This window comes from Balaenoptera musculus, chromosome 11, assembly GCF_009873245.2.
Source record: "Balaenoptera musculus isolate JJ_BM4_2016_0621 chromosome 11, mBalMus1.pri.v3, whole genome shotgun sequence".
Taxonomy (NCBI): domain Eukaryota; kingdom Metazoa; phylum Chordata; class Mammalia; order Artiodactyla; family Balaenopteridae; genus Balaenoptera; species Balaenoptera musculus.
In genome coordinates this window covers 90,925,238-90,945,463 of record NC_045795.1, presented here as the reverse complement: position 1 = coordinate 90,945,463, position 20,226 = coordinate 90,925,238, and the positions used below count along the sequence as shown (strand labels likewise).

The following is a 20,226-nucleotide window of genomic DNA, read 5'->3' as shown; positions in this document are numbered from 1 at the left end:
TAGTAAACAATCATTAATACTGTTCAAAATGTTAGGCTGTCCCTTTTCTTCTAGGCACATATTAAGACTGTATTTCCCTGCTGGGTTGAATTTGGGCAGAGCCATGTGACTTGTTTTGGCCATTGAAACATGAGTGAAAAAGAAGTGTTTCACTTCTGGGCAGAAGCTTTAAGAGCCCATGCATGTTTAGCCACCCTCTTTTCCTTCTGCAATTCGAATGTTCCAGAGAGTGCTATTCTATCAGCCTGTACTTTAGAGGGCAGCAAAGCCCCCAGCAGACCCCTGGTGCATGTGCAGTGTGGATGAGAAATTTCCTTTTGTTGTTTTAAGATACTGTAGGCTGCTTGTGACAGTAGCAAAGCTTATTTGCCGCTCCTGGATTTTGATCTACCATGTTGTTCGAGCTTCATTCATTCACGGTTTTTGACATGTCTGTCTCTTATCCATATTATTAAAAAATTTTTTTCTTTATATCATGGTTATATTAAAACTTTAAAAATGTAGCCTTAATCTAAGCAATACATGTGGTACATAAAATAAGAAACTGTGCTCTCAAGTTCCAACTTGGACTCCAGATTTAAATGCCATGCCAATAATTTGTAAACTATACTGCTTTCTTGATATGATAGAAATCAGAGAGAGATGTATATTACAAATTTAATATATGTGAATACACCATCTATAAATCATATCAGGTTTGTTTGCAAAAATCATTAATATGGACATCATCAGTGTAATGATCTACTTTGCATATGCAAATCCAAAGGTGTACAGGTATAAAGTTGATACATACACATTTTTACAGCCTTCCCCAATTGCATCTTTGAGTACTTGACCTTTAGCATCCATTAAAATCGTTATTATAGAGCTGGTAAACGTGATCTGATGTGTGACATGGACTCATGCGCAATTACTATCTTCCAACAGATTGAGTAGATTACGGAAAGGGGTCGCGGATATATTTTATGGAGGTGACGGCCAAGAAAAGGTCTTAAGAGATACCTGCCATTTGTCACAATATGACCTAAAACCCCAACAACCCCTGTAATTACACTGTATAAACAACATGCCTTCTAAACGTAATTCCCTTACAATAGGAAACACACAGGTGACGAGTTTAGATATCAGAAAGAAAAAAAAAACTTTTCAAAAAAAGTTTCTTTTTGGAACTCTGTTTCACAAAGACATGATTAAAATGATCAAAACCATCCTATCTGAGAATGAGTTTTGGAATTAGAGACATTTAGCTCCAAAAAAGGAGAGACTAACGAGAGACATACTAGCCACTGCCAAATATCTGAGGGGTTGTCATCGCAAAGAAGAACTGGATTTACTTGTTTATACAAAAAGGAGGTAGGATGGAGAAAAGTGGGCAAACCTACCAATAAATTTTAGGCTAAAATTAAGAAAGATGATTTCTAGTTGCTCATCTTTGGGCAGTTCCAACAGCCTTCAAGAGGGATCATGTGACCTCTCTGTGCAGGGAGGGCTTTCTAGAATCTTAATATCAAGAAGGATTATAAAGACCAACTAATTTACCACCCTTTTCCAAAGCTTCAGTTCTTTGATTAACAGTTAGTTCACGAAGAGCAGAGAGTAAATTCTTCCCTCTAGGACTATTAATAACAGACCTATAAGTTATTGCAGGTTAATCAAATATTAAAAATATTTCAAGATAATACCTTTCATTTTCTCTTAATATGTCCCTTCCTTTCTTCCAGGTGTAGACAGGTTTCGGAGAAGCTTTCGGCTTACACTCAATGACAACTTCACCTCCCACTTTGACAAGAGTTACTTTTTTTAAGAGGGTTCTTGAAAAATCCGGGCCCACAGCTGGAAGAGAATATAGAAAATAGAATAATTAATTATTATGGAAGAAAAAACTCACTAGATCATTCTTTATAGCTTTTTTCTTTCTGTAATGGACTTATTGCTGTCTTGGGCATCAAAGGGAGGAAGTTACATTTTTTTTCTGAAGTAAAGGGCGTAGCACTGGAAGTTTTGATAGATTATGAAAAGCTGAGCTGTAATTTGTATATGGTAAAATATACCAGTTGTAAGTGCATACAGCTTGATGCATTTGGTATACTCCAACATGAAGATCAAAATATAGAACATTCTATCACTTTATTGAGTGATTCTTTAAAAAAATTATTCCATGTTCAAATGAAGATAAATTTAAAAATTTCAGGGAAGCAAAAGGGAGAGACAAAACAAAAACCCATAAGGTATTTTTCTGACTGTGTAGATTAAAGCTTCCCTTCATTGATAGTTACCACCTCTGCTCTTTTCCATAGCACTCTGTGCATGTCTCCATCAGAAGACGTGCTGAAATGTCTATAGCATCACCATCTGTAAAGCTTCTCCTTAAAATCAACGACTTTGTTCAGCTTTCCACTACTACTGCCAAATGCAATGCTTGGTTCTTGCTGGATAAATTGTGACTTGCTCTTACAAAACTCTATTCCATCCTCACTACCAGTATTCTAAAAATTCATTCATGTTGACACCAAATATATAGTTATGTGGATATAATATTAAATAATTCTTTCTTTCCTAAAACAAAAGATATACACCTGTATCCTTACAGAAATATAGAAGGGGCCTTTCTGAAAAATCTCTATTTTCTTCTGCATTAATTGAATTAACATGTTTTAGGATATGTTGTGAGCACAGATTCATCTCCTGGAATCTTAATTTTATCATATTTAAAATCCCTAACTCACTGCCATTTGACCTGATAGAATTTAAGATTTCGTACCATGCTGAATGAGAAATTTAAATGCTAACCACAAATTACTTAAAAGAGGACAGGTAGTGAGTGTGTATGTATATAGGTGGGGAGGACGGGGGTCAGTTTTTTTAAACGTACCCAAACCGTAAGCTGGTGATTAAAAAAAATAAAATCAGGCTTCAGCAGAAGCAAGGGAAACCTTTATTAAATGCTTTTGTCATAGAAATACTTTGTGTCTAGAAAGAAAGAAAGATGGAAAGGTTACTTTTTAATGGGGTGATGCAATGTACACATGGGGCTGGTTTTACTATGTGAGATTAAACTAAATAAATGAATCTAGCAGGCAATTGATACTTCAATCTGTGTTCCTTGGATTCATGAGGGGAATCTATAATTCAAAGAGTAATTCCATAATTATAAATGAAATTAATAAGTAGAGTGCAAGTACAAATGTTTTTGCTACAATTAGATAAATGCATTCCTTGTATGATCTGCAAAATCACATAATAAAAATTATAGGGTTCTGAAAAAGATAAGGTCAGGACAGACGTACTCGATATTTATGTAACAGGAATACTAACAAAAACAATTATCATTCTAGTAAATATGTTAGCATGACTAAAAAGACAGATTACATTTCTAATAGACAAATACTACAAAAAATACACGACTTCAGTGTGTGTGTGTATGAAGACAGCTTGATGAAACAAGGAAGCTGGAAGAGAGAAGAGTTGAGATTGGTAAAGTATAAAACAAGTACAAAGTGCAGAAGAGAACCACGCTCTGAACATCGCTATGTTAGAGTACGTGACCAAACTCAGCCAAGAGGAAAATGTGGGCTGAATGAGAGTCACGGTCAGTGTGCTTTCCGCCTTGACTAGCTGTGTTGACCTGAGTTAGTGGGCCTTGTTCTCGGTTGCTGGAACTAGTGCCATACACGGACAAAGCCAGCATCTGCTATACTGACCTCACTTCCTCATTTACCACTCCCACACATGCTCATTTTCAACACAGAAAAGTTACTTTTTTTTTTTTCTTTATGGCCTCACTGCATGGCATGCGGGATCTTAGTTCCCCAATCAGGGATGGAATCCGTGCCCCCTGCAGTGGAAGCACGGAGTCTTAACCACTGGACCGCCAGGGAAGTCCCACAGAAAGGTTCTTGTAGCAGAAAAGACTCACTCCCATCTTATGGAAACACCTGAACTGACACATTAATGTAAAAAAAAAAAAAAAATCAAGTTTCTAGAAGATTTTTAAAAAGGGTATTGTGTGAAATAGAGCTACAAATCTGTAACATATAAAAATCCCTTCTTAAAACTATATCTTTCTACACACATATTTTTATCACTTTAGGCAGACATTTTTCATCTGTTCAACAGGAATTCTGCAGTTGCATTCGAAAGGAGTTACATAAATCAAACCATGCACAACACATGGGTGTATTTGTCAAAAAACTATGTATTGCGTCTACGCTTTGAAATAGCATGCTATCAGCCACCAGAAGGCAGAAAACACACATTCCAGTGTCAAAAGAATTTGTACTGTACCATGTATGTACATATTATCTTCTGGATATCCTAGAGATAAGACTGCCTTTGAATGTCTTTCACTAATAAAAATGGAATTATAAATTTAAATCTTTTCTCTTTGTCTACTTCGTTTGCTTAATTTATTTCTAGTGTTATCTAACTCTGCAAATCTACCAGTTGCCACCATAAGCTGCAATGCTTCCTAGGGCAAAATTGTTAGACCTTCATCTGTTTTTGAATACTTGACCCATTACTGGGTGTCTTAATACTCTGCCATTTTGTGACCATCTTTCACACTTGAGATACCCTAAAGCTTATGGGATGACGCTCTTTCATGTCTGTACCCTATATTTCTTCTGATTACTAACCATTGGCTCAGGAGAGGCTTGAAGGCAAAGTAAAAGGACCCTGTTAATTTGACATTCACAGAGAATCAGGTTTTAAAAGTTATTGGTAAGGTCCCAATAGGGCACTGTTAGAATCCAACCTTTGCTGGCACTGGAAAAAGTGAGTGCACTTTGAAGGTGAGATTTCAGTGGGTTCCTAGTAGTTCAGAAAAGATAAAACCAATTGTCAAATGACCCACTTGAGTCTGAGAGTAGCACCAATCCTGGGAGATCCTCTTTTGCTCAATCTAATACACTTCGAGGACAATATTTCTTACATGGACGACTAGGGGGCACTGCTCTCCCAGTGTTGGAATAAGCCATGCTACAGGACCTCTTCCCTGTGGGAAATCAACTTTTTATTATTTATCAATGATCTTTAATTCATTAACATTACATTAGCTAGGAGAAGCATCATCCGGCTGAGAGAAGCCTTCTATGCAATTCTCAACTGTTTGTTTTTACTTAATTAAATGGCTCTTGGTCACATGTCAAGGCTATTGTAAGTGGCCAACAGAACCCTTGAAAACTGAAGTTGTGCCTTAGGATCATTTCTCAAGAGAGATAGTAAGAATGCTAACTCCTTAATGGGATGTGCAGTGGCAGTCCCATCTGGGAAATAGATGGGTGTGATGTGTTACTCTATTATTGAAGGGGAAAGGATAATTATGTGTGCCTCTTCTATCAGAGTCTGTAGACACAACACTGGGAACACTGCCAGTTGATGGAGACTATTAAGGATGGCTCTTTTAGAAGTTCAGAATTTCATATTATTCTAACTTTTATTTATTATCTTTATTACCTCATCATTCCATAAAAATAAACCCAGAGTACATATATTCATTCAAGTATTTCCACCACTGAAGAGATAGTGCTGGTATCAGATATTAAAACCCCAAACTTCTCCTGGTTGCTGGGTAGGTAACTAGAAAGCTGGCTATACTGGAAATATTCTTCATTCTAGGTCCATCATTTCAGAATGGCTGATGCAAAATCAGCCTCTCTGATTTGGGATGATATGCACAAGGAGACTGTCAAGAAATGCTGAAGTAAGAGTTTTCTGTTCTAACATCAACATAATGTGTTCCTTCTAAGTCTCTAATACTCTGCCCTGCTGGTTTTGGTCTACTTCACTGAACGTCCCGTTTCCCCAGGGCTCCTCCTACCGTGGTAGCTCTTGTTTATGGGCTCCTGGTCTTTTGGGAAAGTTATTATAAAACCAAACAAATAATATTTATAGTCACAAGGTTGCTTTGCAGATTAAATAAAATACATGTGTTGTACATAAAGTACTTAGTTCAATATCTTCGCAGAGTAAGTCCTTTATACCAACTCTTCCCCTCTGCTATTTCTACTATCACCACCACCCCATTTTTAGAGCATTTTAAGCTGAAAAGCTTAAAGAAATATAGTTTTGTTTGAAAACAAGAAAAAAACTTTTTATTTTGAAATAATTATAGATTCACAGGAAGTTGCAAAGATAATACAGAGAGGTCTTGTGTATCCTTTACGCAGTTTCTCTCAGTGGTTACAGCTTATGTGAGCATAGTACAACATCAAAACAAGGAAACTGATCATGGGTACAGGGTGTAGAGCTCTATGTTATTTTATGAAATACTTCCATGTTTGTACCTTCCACTGAAAGAAAGATACAGAACGTTTCCATCACCACAAAGATCTCTCTCATGCTACCCTTTTAGAGGCACATCCAACCCCCTCCTGTCTGTCCTCTCTATGCCTAGAATCCACCAATCTGTTCTGCAGCCCTATGGTTTTGAGAATATATATATATATATATATATATATATAAAATCATACATTATGTGATCTTATGGGATTTCTTTTTTTCAGTCAGCGTAATGCTCTTGAGATCCACCCAGGTTGCTAGGTGAGTTCCTTTCTATTGCTGAGTAGTCATATCTTATATCTCACCCATCCTGGTATGGATGAGAAATTCATCTTTACCGTTGGCACTTCAGGCACTGTGATAACTGACAAATGCTTTTAAGCACACGATCCATTTCAGGATCTTTCAACACTTTCTCTGTCAACAGGTAGGATGCAGATTAGCCCTTTTTTCTTTTTATAAAGGTTTGAAAGCCAAACATTAATTGTGTAGACATAGGTAGAATATTTCTTATTCAAAGAAAAAGATTTTAAAGCCATTTTAGAACGTCATTTCTTACACATAATTAACATGTTGATTGAAAATCATTCTTACATGTCTTAAAAGCTTTAGCTGCTAAACCCCTATTAACCTCCCTTGAGCTACCCTATCTGTATGACGATCATAAGACAGTATGCGTTTTTAAATATCTGGAAGCACTTGAACTTGCTATATCAGTCCAAATTAGTGACATTCCATTATACTTGGCACAATGTCCTAAACACTCACACGTATTTGTGTCCTTGGTTAAACAAGTAGTGTATGGCAGTACAATGCCACATTTGATTACGAGTAGCTTTGTCATGAGATCGAAATCTTTGTTGAATTTTATGTATTTAAAAAAAATTTTTTTTTGCTGTGTTGGGTCTGTTGCTGCGCGCGGGCATTTTTCTCCAGTTGTGGTGAGCAGGGGCTACTCTTCATTGCGGTGCGCGGGCTTCTCATTGCGTGGCTTCTCTTGTTGCGGAGCATGGGCTCTAGGCACGCAGGCTCAGTAGTTGTGGCTCACGGGCTTAGTTGCTCCACAGCATGTGGGATCCTCCTAGACCAGGCCACGAACCTGTGTCCCCTGCATTGGCAGGCAGATTCTTAACCACTGCGCCAGCAGGGAAGCCCCTATTTGTTGACTTAACAGAAGAGAGTAATTAGACTGTGAGAATTCTGGAATTCCAGTGGTTAAGAAATGGTAGTACTTGTTATTAGCAATTATTAGCTCATCAGTTCCTTGAAGGCAGAGACTATGAATTATGGATCTCGGACTTAGCACAGGCTTTGGCTGGATATCACAGCCCTTTCTTTTATTCAAGTGGGGTTGTAAATGGCTTCTTGAACTCCCTGGCTTATGTACAGGACACTCTGTCCTCTCTGGACCTCAGTCAAATGAAGCAGAATCACCCAAGAAACAATATGGGCTGTTGATACGGTTGTCCCTTGGCATCTGCTATCCACGGGGAGATTGGCTCCAGGACCCTGAAGGTACCAAAATCCACAGATACGATAGTCCCTCATTTGAATAGCATAGTGCAAGGAATACAGCCAGCTCCCCATAACTGGCGGATGCAGAGTGCTGGCTGTATTCTCACACCACGTGAACTGGTGTGATGGTAGATGTTTAACAACTGGCTCTCCAAGCAAAACAAAACACCAAAGAACTTGGTTTTCGGTGCTTGCCAATTTCTGTGGTCCAAATACTCCCATCAGGGCCGAGTTCAGGCTACCAACAAGAAGTCACTGAACGCTGAACTGAGAAGGATACATAAACTCAGCTCCTGCCAATATGAACTAGTTCCGGCACATAATATCATTTCCCTGCTTCCCTAAAGCACATACTTAGGGGAAGGTTACAGGGCAAGTGGGCCCTGGGAGTTCAGCTTTCCCCAGGTTTGGGTCTTTCTCTGAGGCAACACGACTGTCTCCCCTTTCCTCCCAGGTACTCCCAGACAACTCAGTGGTGAGAAGACGGGAACTTCAATTGCCTTCCAATTCCTTTGATTGGTTCATTATGTTTAAAGAATATGTATCCTGACACTTTGTGAGTGACAATAACACAGCAGTTTTAAGGGCTTCAGCTACACGTGCCCTGACCTAGACATGCGGGCTCAAGAGAAACATACTGCAATGTGGACAAGCGATGTTTATATAGCCCAGCAGTGACTTATCTCTTGCTTATCATGTTCCTTCAATAAGGCACTTAACTGAAGGAGTTTTTTGTTTTGTTTTTTTGTTTGTTGCTTTTTTTTTGCCTTTGTGCTATGCTTATTTTCAACCACATTCAAAAGGCTTTATTAAACGCAATGTGCCTCATACTAAGTACAAATGAATTTCTTCAGGAGCCTAGAAGAGCCAATGTCTGCTCAAGTTGGGAAAAAAAAGCTGGAATGTTGTTGGTACAAACGCTCTGTTTCTAGAAGAAATTGTCTCACATGATTAATAGAGCTTTTGTCAATACTAGGTTCAATCATGGAAGCATGGATTAATTGGAAGTAGAGTGGTTATACCAACAAATCTTTATTCCTCCCTCCAACTCCTACTTGCTTTTACAAGTTACCTACTCCGCTGGGATGGCTTAAGAGTGGATAACAAAGGGTTCTATAGAGCAGATCTTAGATGAGGGCACCTAAATTTAACTGATCATAAGAATCACTTGGAGGACCTCCTCAACTCTACCCACCACGAAAGGGGACCTGATAATTTAAATTTTACTATTTTTGCCACTAAAACAGTGATCCTCAGAGCAGAAGCATTGGTGATCACCTGGGAGCTTGTTAAAAATGCAGACTCTCAGGCCCCACCCCAGATCTGAAATCAGAATCTGAGTTTAACAAGACCCCCAAGTAGTTTAAAAATGCATCAAAGTTTGAAACTCACTGCTAAATCTTTGTGAACACCAATTCTAATACTCCCTGGGTCAGGCTACTAAAAGAGAATCAATTTGCTGCCAGAAAGTAGTGGAGAGAAAAAATATTTCATTTATTTATTTATTCAGTAATTCATAGAGACTTGCAGCAGATAATGGTAAAAGACATAAAGTAATAAATACATTTAAAATATGGCTGATGTCAAACATAGGAAAGGTAGGAAACCATCTTACTAGACTTAGTACAATAAAGTGAGCTACTCTGAAGCCAAAACAGACAAGTCAACGTGATGGGCAGAGGGAAAAAGAATATATTTCTTTCTAACTAATAAAAAACAAACAAAAACAGTAAACCAAACCAAACCAAACCATATAATTTTTTAGAAGACAAACTTTCCTCCTGATTCTACACCTTAACAATCTATTGGAAATCCCTTTATGTAAAGGACTAAGGACTTTGGAATGGATAATGCCTTCATAGCACTTTACAGAAAACTCAGACTTCGGTGGAAGGATAGTACATCCGGCGCTCCGTACCCATAGCTTCCAAAATCTACAGTTGGTTGAATCCAACAACACTGAATTTGCAGATGCAGTAGGCCAACAGTACATGGGATTAAGACTCAGTGATGCCTTGGGCTGCATTCCTGAGTTATATTTTAAACTCTAACTCGCTGAAGGCATTCCTTTGGGGGAAATGACATAAGGAATTGTCATAATATTTATCCTTCAGATTTCAAAGTCTCCCTTCAGTTGGCTTTAAGACACAGAAGGGAGACGCCAAGAACATCTAAGTATATCCTCACATGGCAGCCAAAGTCACTCTGTGGGCCTAATTCTAACTCACCATCTTGGTAAAATGGGGCCTTTAAGACATGGTTGGAATCTCTGATGCTTGATATTTCTCTTCTGCAGAAGGACTTTAGTTTCAGAGTCCTGATCCAAATCAGAAGGTTTGCCAGGTAGACCATATTCAACTTAAACAAACAAACAACAACAACAACAAAAAACCCTCTGTTTAGGCTAGACTTCCTATCTTAGGATCGTGGTTCTCCAAGTGCGGTGTTAGACCGGCGGCGTCAGCATCACCTGGGAACTTGTTAGAAATGCACATCCTCAGGCCCCACCCCAGAACTACTGTGTCAGAAACTCAGGAGGTAGCGCTCAGCAAGCTGTGTTTTAACAAGTCCTCCAAGTGATTCTGATGCGTGGTAAAGTTTGAGAATCAATACCATGGGAAAACTTAATTACCTTCTGATCTGATCAATTACAGTAGTAGTTCCCAAACTGTGCTGTCCATTGGAATCACACCTGGGTGGCTTTAAGGAATAAAGGGCCCCGGGGTCCCAGGCCCAGGGATTGAATTAGTTGGTAGGGAGGATGGTAGAGTATTGGGCTCTTAAAGAACTCCCCAGATGGCTGTCATATGCAGCACAATTTGAGAACCACTGAAATGGGGTTTTCTGGTGATTGTGCAGCTGTCTACATTATAAGCTTTTGGTATGGATACTAGTTAAAAACAGCAACAAACAAACAAACAAAACACATCTTACTATATTGCTACACTTTTAGATCTGCAAGAAGTTTTCACATGTGATCTCTTTTAGTTTTGACAGTGAGGAGTAGCACCCTCATTTTACTGATAAATGTAGGCTTAGCAACTTGTTAAAAGATAGCAGATTTGCATTTGAGATCCAAGTGCATAGCTTCTCCTCTTCATGACGAGTTAATGCAAAGCTCCTGCCTAGATGACATTTGGGTAAGAAAGGCGTCCGTCCTCTCATTGGATGCTGATCACACTCAACACGTTTGACGATTTTGTAATCTGGCTCAACGAGGCAGTTGAGAAATCAGACTTAGATGCAGATGAGCACTTGTGGAAGTCCCTGTGAAATCACTTTTAGTTTAGCCTTAATGTTTTTCTAATTTGTGAGCCAATCATTTGGACAAATGCCAAATTAACCAGATAATTGCTCAAGCCTGCACCTCACTTTAATTGGACCATCAGTTCCTTAATGGCATTGGAATGTCCTGCCAGGACATTCTCGACCACACAGGCCAGGAGATGCTCTCCACCACATGGGCCAGGAGAATCCCCACGGTCCTGAACCATCAGACGGAAACTCCTCAGGGCGAAGCTACTTCTATCCCTTATACAGTCTTGGCAAAGTCAGGTCACATTCAAGACCACCTGAATGTGAAGACACCCACTTGCTCTTTGGGATAGTTCATCCCATTTCAAAATCAGAGATACTCTAGTGACACTGCTGGTTATGACCCAGGTAAACTGGACCCAGTACCCAAGCATCTTGCCCTAGCAAATCACTTGTCTTCTATACAGAATTGTTGGTACCCTCACTCAGATTCTTTTTTCTGGCCCCAGCTGCTGCAAGCATTGGTTGTCTACCACCTCCAGCTGCCACCTTCTCTGGGAAATTGACTGGGAGGTTTTGCTCCAGCTGCCCTGCCATTGCTACCACCACCTAAAGGGCAGTCCAATGAATAACTGATACAGAGATTTTTTTAAAAGGCCAGCCTCCTTGCCTCAGGTGGGAATAGCTCTGAGATGCAGTTTATACTCTAGACATCTCCCTCCAGGATGCGATATAGGCGAGACTTCACCTGAGACCATGTCCCTGCTCAGCTACCCTCCATGCCCTCCCTAGCTTGCATTCTCTTCCAGGTTTTTCCCAGAGGACACTCCTCCAGTGACTCATAGGTACCTGAATCCCTGCCTCTGCTTTTGAGGGCTTAGGCATCCTCTATCTTTACCACACGATATATACAGAATGACATTAGTATTCTGTTGGAGCAGCACAGAAAATTTCAAGTTTAGCAATTCAGTCAGCATTCCCTGGTACCAATATGATCATCTACCTAAGTGGACACAAACATTAAACACGAATAGAAATATTTCATTAGAAAAGTTACTTTTAAATCAATAAAATACCTAGTTTGTTTTTTTAATTATATTTTTTATAAAAGACTCAAATTTCCCCAAGATTATAAGAGTCTATTCACTCTAACTCCAACATGCCTTCATGAGTGGAGAGAGAGATGCGATGATGGTATGACCCAGGGAATTGTGTAGCACCCCAGGGATGCTCACGAGCATATGTCACACGAGTGAATCTCATCCATGACCTAGGCTAACACAGGAGAAAAAGTCTGGGAACAGTTGCCTTGAGGAATAATAAACTATCAATTGCAATAGGTCAGTCACAAACAAGGACATTTCTATTTGATGTACTCATACCAAGCCTACTCTAATATACTGACCTCAAGGTAAAAGTCTCTCTATGGCATTCACCCACCTGGTGAGTAAATCACCCAGCACCTAGGTTAATTATTTAGCAGTTTCAATCCATTAATTATAGATACGTTACATATACATTAAGTACACAGGCAGAACACATAAAACAAGACCAAGGGAAAAGCCTATTAAATATATGCTTCCTAGCCATCTCTTACTCATGACTTTAGGGCTATTACCCAGCATGAAAGGGAATCTCCTCTCTAGCACTGGAGGATGCTGAAATTTGATCGATAGCTGGAACCAACCTCCATTTTTTCTTCCTCATACTGAAGTACCTTGTTTTCATTTTGTTTCTTTGTTCAATTCAACCTCTCTAAGATTTTAATACAGGTAATAACTACTCAGTTATTTGATCCATAAGAGTCAAACTATTACCATTTGACAAGAAACAAAGTGACTTGTGAAACACAATCGTATTAGAGCTTACCCAATTAACCAATATTAATTTATGTGTATTTTTAAATAGTCAAATGTCTTCTCCCTCCTTCACTTCAGATGGACTCTAGGATTCACCCATTCAATACTTAACTGCCCTTCAAGTCACTTGGAATATACTAACATGATTTTTTTTTTTTTTGGCAGGAAAAATGGGATATTAAATAGAGAACTTCTAAGCTTGTTGTTTAAGATCCTCTAAAATTGGCCATTAATTTTTCCATCTTTCTCTTTCAAGTTTAAAGTTTGCCTGTACGCTTTATGTATTTGAATCAAAAATTCTGAAAAACATTCAGGATTCTCTGTGGGCAAGAAACTATCCAGATGTTTTATAACTTTGAACCTTTGTTCAGGCCATCTCACTCTATTCTGCAATGTTCCTGGTCCTTTTCTTTTTTTTTTTTTTGCCTGTACAAAAATTATTTTTCAAAGCTCACCTGACTAGCCCAGTCCATTAGCTAAACTCTTCCCTGAATTTCTGGAAGACTTACTATTTTCACCACTTGTTTGGCCTGCATCATTTACTGACATGCCTTACTGTTCTCATACTCAACAAGGTTGAAATCAGGGGGGTTAAATAACGTCTCAGGCATTTTTATCTGATCTTTACTGATCTTGCTTGCTGATCTTAAGGGACTTAAGAAAGGACTCAGATCACGAAATCATTTGGAATTAGTTCCAACTGGAAATGATTTGAAATAAACCTCTGAATGTAAGAGTTGAAGCAGTGATTACCACCTCACAGGCCTTGAACCCTGGGTAGGGGGAATGGAAAGGATCTGGTGAGGATCTTGGGATATATAAATGTAAATCATAACATACATATATATAGATATGGATATATAGAGATGGATGTATACACACATACACATCTCTACATACTGTTAAGTTCAGCTGTGGGTATGTGCTCTTGATAAAAATCATTTAACAGCCTTTCTCACTTTTGGCTCTGCTTTTGGGACTTTAGTCATCCTCTATCTTTATCCCATGACTATGTCCCATGATTTCCAGTCATCTGTTACTGTCAAATTTTCTCATTTTAACTAAGGGACCTACAAAATCTTTTAAAATTATCACGGCGTCCCCAGACTTAGCAATTGGCCAGCACTCACTTAGAAGGTTTCAGGACTATGTGATTCATTTCTTAGGCCACACACCCTCAGTTTTAGCTGTTCTTCTAACCAGCTGACATAGTGTTTAATAGAGAACACTCTTCTTTCTGCAGAACATCCAAAGCAATCTACCTTCATGAACTGCGCTCCACAAGAATCGGCTCTAACTACCAATAATCAGAGCCCATCTGGCCACGGTGGGATCACTGTACTTGTCCTGGAGGAAGTCGGAATTATTGTTCTCAATGTTTATAGGGTGGGAGGTATGTGTGTTTAGGTCATCCTTACAGTAGGCCAAGCCAAGCTGATGATGACTCCGGGAGAAAAGAATTCTCCTAGGCCTCTTTGAGAAAGACGGCAGCCTCGTGAACTCTCACAAATTCTTGTCTTTGATGGGGTGTTGGCTCAAGTAAAGAATTTGGTGAGAACAACAATTATGGAAGCTTTTCCATCCATTTTTACCTTGCAGAGGGTGGAAAGACATTCAATTCGGCAGCAACTACCTATGCATGTCAGATCTACAGGCCAGGCACCAAGAAGTGCTTTACAGAAGGGCAAGTCAGGTCTCTGAATCTGGGGAAATTATCAGGGCTTATGGAATCAGCTCCCTTTGTGTGCTGCCTTTCTCTTATTTATAATCTTTCTATTATGTTCTCTCTACGAAGAACTGCTGCTTAGACATTTAAGATAAATTCTGAAGTCAGAGTCAAGATTTTTCTACAAGACAAATGCAAGTTGATGGCCTGGAGTTCTTGTTTGCTTGTTTGTTTGTTTGTTTGTTTTTAATGCCCATAGGTTTGTTAAATCACTTAACTTGTGTTTTCAATGATTTACTTAACTCATTAATTCATTTTTTTAACAGTCTCTCAACTCCTTCATCACTTAGTACAGTCATTCATCCTTACATTCATTCATTATTTATTGAGCACATACTTTGTGCTTCAACATTGTATTAAGTCCTGAAGATTAAATGATGAGTTAAACCAAATACGGTCCATGATATCATGGGGAAGTTAAAGGGCAGTTAGAGAAAAAGACAGAAAAATCACATAAGCAAATGTAAAATGCAACGGTAGCATGATACATGAAGAGGGGACAGAAAAGCACTCTAGGTAGAGGAAACAGTGTGGACCAGTGGCCTGTGGGGGAAGGGAGGGTGGTGAACATGCAGCACGGAAAGCTCAGCATTGCTGAAGAGCAGAAGGAAAGGGGCACATGGTGAAAAATGGAGCTGGAGGGGCAGACCACCAGTGCATAGCCTGGAAAATTCAGAGGTGAAAGAACAAGATGCACCTTGCTGGCTGTTCAAATACACCTTTCCACACCAAGTCAGCTCTTCCTCTCTCCAAGCCCAATCAGAGTGATAGCAACAGACGCCAAAGCATTTCATAAACTTCACTCAATTTAGAAGAGGGGCTGATAGAGGAATAAAAATGAGCGCCAAGGGAACTGCGTCACCCATTGTAAGCATCAGGAGAAACTGATTTAGAAAGTGGTCTCTTCTTAATGCTTGCAGAATGCATTCCTTGTTTCTCGAGCGATATCTTCGGTCTAAAGATTTCTTCACCCCTTTTTCTTGGATTGAACGTTTATGTTTGGCAGAGGACATGGTAGTTTAGTGATTTTAAGAGTTTTTACTTTTCTTCTTTCCAGTATAAAGACTCACCTATAACACTAAGCTCTGCGCTGGAAAAGATAACTCCATGTTTATTTTCTGCCACACACTGATACATGCCAGCGTCTGAGAGGTTCACTATTGTTATGTTGAGTGTTCCTTGCTCGATATGAATTCTATCCTGTGAAAGAAAAGAGGAACACAAAACAATGACCTTCTACAACTGAGACCCTAAGGCAATTTTGCTGCATGTTATATCAAAGGGGCTTAATGGGAAGAAAATAGCTATCACATAAGCAATTTACATACCATGATCTATTTATCTGTCAACTAAATTTGTGGCAGGTCAGATGCTAAATGGAACAACCCGTACATCAGTTGGTAAATGGAATTTAAATTGTAGGACTCTCTTGAGCTCTCATTGATTTAATAGTGAAACCATTCAGATTAATATCCCCTCTAAATTGATGAAGTTGAAATTTAAAATGCTTTTTTTACTCCAAGGCTTTGTGCTAACTGTGGGTGAGGAGTGGGAAATACAAGTAAGTTTACCGTTTAGAGTAGTTAAAACACTCAGATTATGATCAGGCAACACTTTGAAGGTTAATAGGATTGTAATCTTCTTGGATGAAGCAGAGACAAATATTTAATGTCAGCTGAAATTTACTAAGAAAAAGAGTAGATATTAATAATTTAATGTTCCCTTACTCAATTGCTATAGGTGGCATGATCTAAGCTTAGGACCATCTGCTGGTAGCCAATCTGAAGAAAGCAAAGTTAGTGTATGCAACAATAGACCATCCTCATTCATCAGCCTGAGGCTACGTAACTTGAGGGGTCAATTTTTATAAGTACCCAAAAGGATCTCCTCTTCTCCAAGAGACCTGCCATTTAAGAAAGTAAAATATATAAAGACCTACTGGTTTTCTGGTTGCTTCGGGGTTGTGATTTAGTTGGGTGGACTCCATATTAGGCTTTGATCAACTCTCAGCATCCATGTTCTCTCACATTAAATAAAGGGAAGAAAATGCCAGTTACCTGGGTACTTACACTCTAGTGATTTGAGTTTGGCTTTTAGAATTGAGAGAATCATGGGACCAAAAAGAGTCCAGCAGTGACAGGCAGAGGTGTGGGTGGCAGGCTGTGGACCAGGCTCATCACAGCAGCCCGTTTCTGCGGCTGCACACACCACACTGACGTCCCGGCCAGCGCTCAGAGCAGTCGCTCTTCTCTGGGGGCTGACGGGGGCGGAAACCTGAGCACAAAAAACTGGCTCTCAACTTGGGGCCTGAGGAAAATGTCAAATTTCAGCGAACATTTGACTTCACTAGGAAAATACATAAGGAAACTTAAACTGGACACAATTGTTCCCCTTTCTAAGGTCCCACCTTCACTTATTTTTATGGGCATTATTCCTTCAGTTATCTCTTTGAGCATCCTTAACAGACTTATTCCGATTTCTGTGTTAGACTCTTCTCCAGGTTGGTTATCTTTCTAAAAATATTTTTTTTGCATATGGTTTGGAATATTGGTGTACAGGCTTATTTTGAAAAGGAGTTACTTTTGCCTGTCTTTTCCCCTCTATTTAGCAGTTTTGTGGTTGCCTCCACCTCAACCCCTGGGCCGCTGGTCCAGAAGCAGAACTACTCATGGCTTCTCTCAGGTCCTGATCTGGGAGGATGCTGGGGCTACTGCAATTCCCGTCCAGGGCCACTGGGGGGCATAACCTGGTACCTTCTACCTCTCTTACGTCACAGAGTCCTATTAAGCCAGGCAGCAGTTTGTGGGCTTTTGCACTTAAGCCTTAGCTACAAGGATATTGTACCCTTGTCTCCAGAGAGGATTTTTTTTATACCTGAGCTCTCAGCTACTACTGCCTGCTTCAGGGCCTATAGGCTGGTGCCTCCGGCCTCACTCATCACTTTTAGTTTTTCTTCTATTTCTGTTGCATTAGAGGTGTTAGTCTCGAGCTTGCATGTGGCATTGCTAAACGTCTAAGGCAGAGTGGGCATTCTGCTGGTGAACATACTGGACCATTTGTCCACTAGTCTCCTCAGACGGAAGACGATAATAAAACCACACTGAAGGGGAGAATTTGGATGCTGAAAGGTATTACTCACTCATTCTTGTCTAGCATACACACAAATTTGTGTCTTAGCACAATTACATGTTCCAGACCTTCAGCATAACTTTCCAATTGTAAAGCCAGAGATGTTAATCTCTGAAGGCCAAAGATGAACAATAGATGCTTAACAAGGTTGAACAAGGCTGGAGAATCAGATTTATGTACAGTTTGTATTTATCAACTGCATTCGCTTTCACTTTTTCCACTATTTATGGCATCGGGTTGCATATTATTTTGGAGACAACTGGTCATTTTTCGGTTTCCATAGCAACAACACCACATTCAACATTACAGTAAATATTAAGACACAATTATCATCCATTTGCTTACCCGAGTTAACAGTGGTTCACCATTTTTCAGCCACCTGTATGTAGGTTTGGGCCTTCCATTGGCTTTACATTCCCAGAAGACATTTTCTTCAATGGCCACATGAATGTCATTTATTTTTTGAATCCAATTAGGTTGAGCTATAGCAGTTCACAAAGCAAAGACATACATTCAGTGTATGTTCAATCCATGTTTATCATATGCAATCAAAGGACAAAAATAGGCTTATAATAAAATTCCTTTTCCAGAGGTTATGCAAATTACAAAGCTGGGTAGAAGTTCAGGGGGTGCTTTTAGAAAACACCCACCCTATGTCCAACTCTGAATGTCGTATTTTTGCAGCCCACGTGGCTGGTTTTTTCATCACTAAAGGCAGGATGAATAACACTACCCTGAGTCATATGGTGAAATTAACTGCCCTTCCCCCCGAATATCTATTCTTCCTTTTTTCCTTTTAATAAGAGAAATCTCCCACCACCAGCCTACTACTTTTAGCTGGGCTCATGTTTTTTCTAGCTACACACTGCATTTCCAAGATTCCTTTGCAGCTGGTGGTAACCATGGGACTAAGTTCATCCCAATGATATGTGGTGTGTGTGAAAGTGATACGAGCAACTTCCAGGTTACTGACTTAAAGATACTTGTCCTGGACTCTCACTGCCTTCCCCACTGATTGGAAAAAGCAACAACTGAAACAGCTTTGAGCTCAGAGATGAAGCTATGTAGGATGAAAATGCTGACCTGCCAGCCTCGGACCTTGAATGACCTTGTGGAATAAAGCAGCACCAGACCCACCTGCCTATTTTTGGAGAGATACATGTGAGAGAAATAAACTTCTTATTTAAGGCACTATATTTCTGGGTGTCTCTCACACACATCATATGGATACTTTTTGTGACTCCTTTCTCCTTCGAGGCTATCATCATTTTCTATTATTGACTTCTTTCATATTGATAGAATGTCATCCACAAGTGTATGGCCCTGGAATTCCAAATCTCTGAATGAGCCCTGGTTTTTACCAAAACCTTCTCAGGAAATCAAGTCCTGCCCACAATCTAACACAGGAATTCAAGACAGCACTTAATTCCCACACTGCCCAATGCCCTCTTCCACTCTCCCCACCAAAATTATGCCTAATTTTTCATGCTTCAATTAAGGTCATATTTTCTTTCCTTGTTCTTAAGGGAGATAAAGACAATGTTAACCTACGTTCCCTAAAAAGTCTTCATCAATACCAAGCCTTCCCTAAAGCACAATTCGTGCCATTGGTAACTATAATGGCAAACATATTTAGGCAGAAGACCCTCAGCCCAAAGTTCATGCAGGAGAGAAGCACAGCTGTCATTCTGGAATGTTATCTTCTAACAAGGCACTTCCATAGGATAATGCCTACCAACGTAAACTTAATAGTCAGAACTGGTATCAGTATTTAATTAGAAGATGCTACTCAATATTCTTAACACATCTCTTTGCTGACTTGACCTCAGTGTCTTTATTCAGTGAGGCTACTGATCATCCATAATTCAATGCAAAAGGAAATGACTAGTGTTGAGGCCAAGCTATCTTATCTTCCCAGCAATAAATGAAACTGGAAAAACACTAACAAGTCACTTAACCAGCAGAGGTCTCTAGGTCCCTGAATAAATGCTGCTTTCTCCTTTTATCCATGTATAAGCAATTTCATGTTTTTCAAAGAGCAAAGCACAATTTTACAAATCCTCTACTGATGGGGATGATGCATTGCTGCACATGCAGAGAGGCTGAAAGGGTCAACTTTCAAAAAAGTTATAACATCAACAAGTATTAACTTGAACGAAGGGTTATAACCTTTATCCTTGAAAGAGCTGCAAGCCTACCATTGTTCTTAATCTTCCTGCTGCTAATGCAAAGGAGCTCAAAAGGTAGACACCTTTTTAGTTCTCTGCCTGGAAAATCTGATGTGTAACCCTGATAAGGCTAATGGCAGTTGTCTGCCTGATTTCACATTCAATCTGCTGAATATTTACCCCCCACAGAGTTTATGAAAACAAAGCAAAAAAGAAAAGCTACAGAAATCTGTGTGGAATATTAACAACTAAGCCAAACTTTTCAAAGAGAGTGAGGAAGAAAAAAAATGGAAGG

The 20,226-nt window shown here is 39.4% G+C and overlaps 1 protein-coding gene across 11 annotated transcripts in view; it reads right to left on the bottom strand.

Moving 5' to 3' along the window:
• Positions 1–20,226, bottom strand: part of CNTN4 (contactin 4) — a 950,914-nt gene that overhangs the window by 137,087 nt on the left and 793,601 nt on the right. For all 11 annotated transcript variants that reach the window (XM_036869673.1, XM_036869675.1, XM_036869674.1 and 8 more), the window contains 3 exons: positions 18,109–18,245; positions 15,705–15,834; positions 1,683–1,833 (listed from right to left, as the gene is read on the bottom strand). In XM_036869673.1, the coding sequence (XP_036725568.1) occupies positions 1,683–1,833; positions 15,705–15,834; positions 18,109–18,245 (418 nt within the window). The remainder of the gene's footprint in view (positions 1–1,682; positions 1,834–15,704; positions 15,835–18,108; positions 18,246–20,226) is intronic.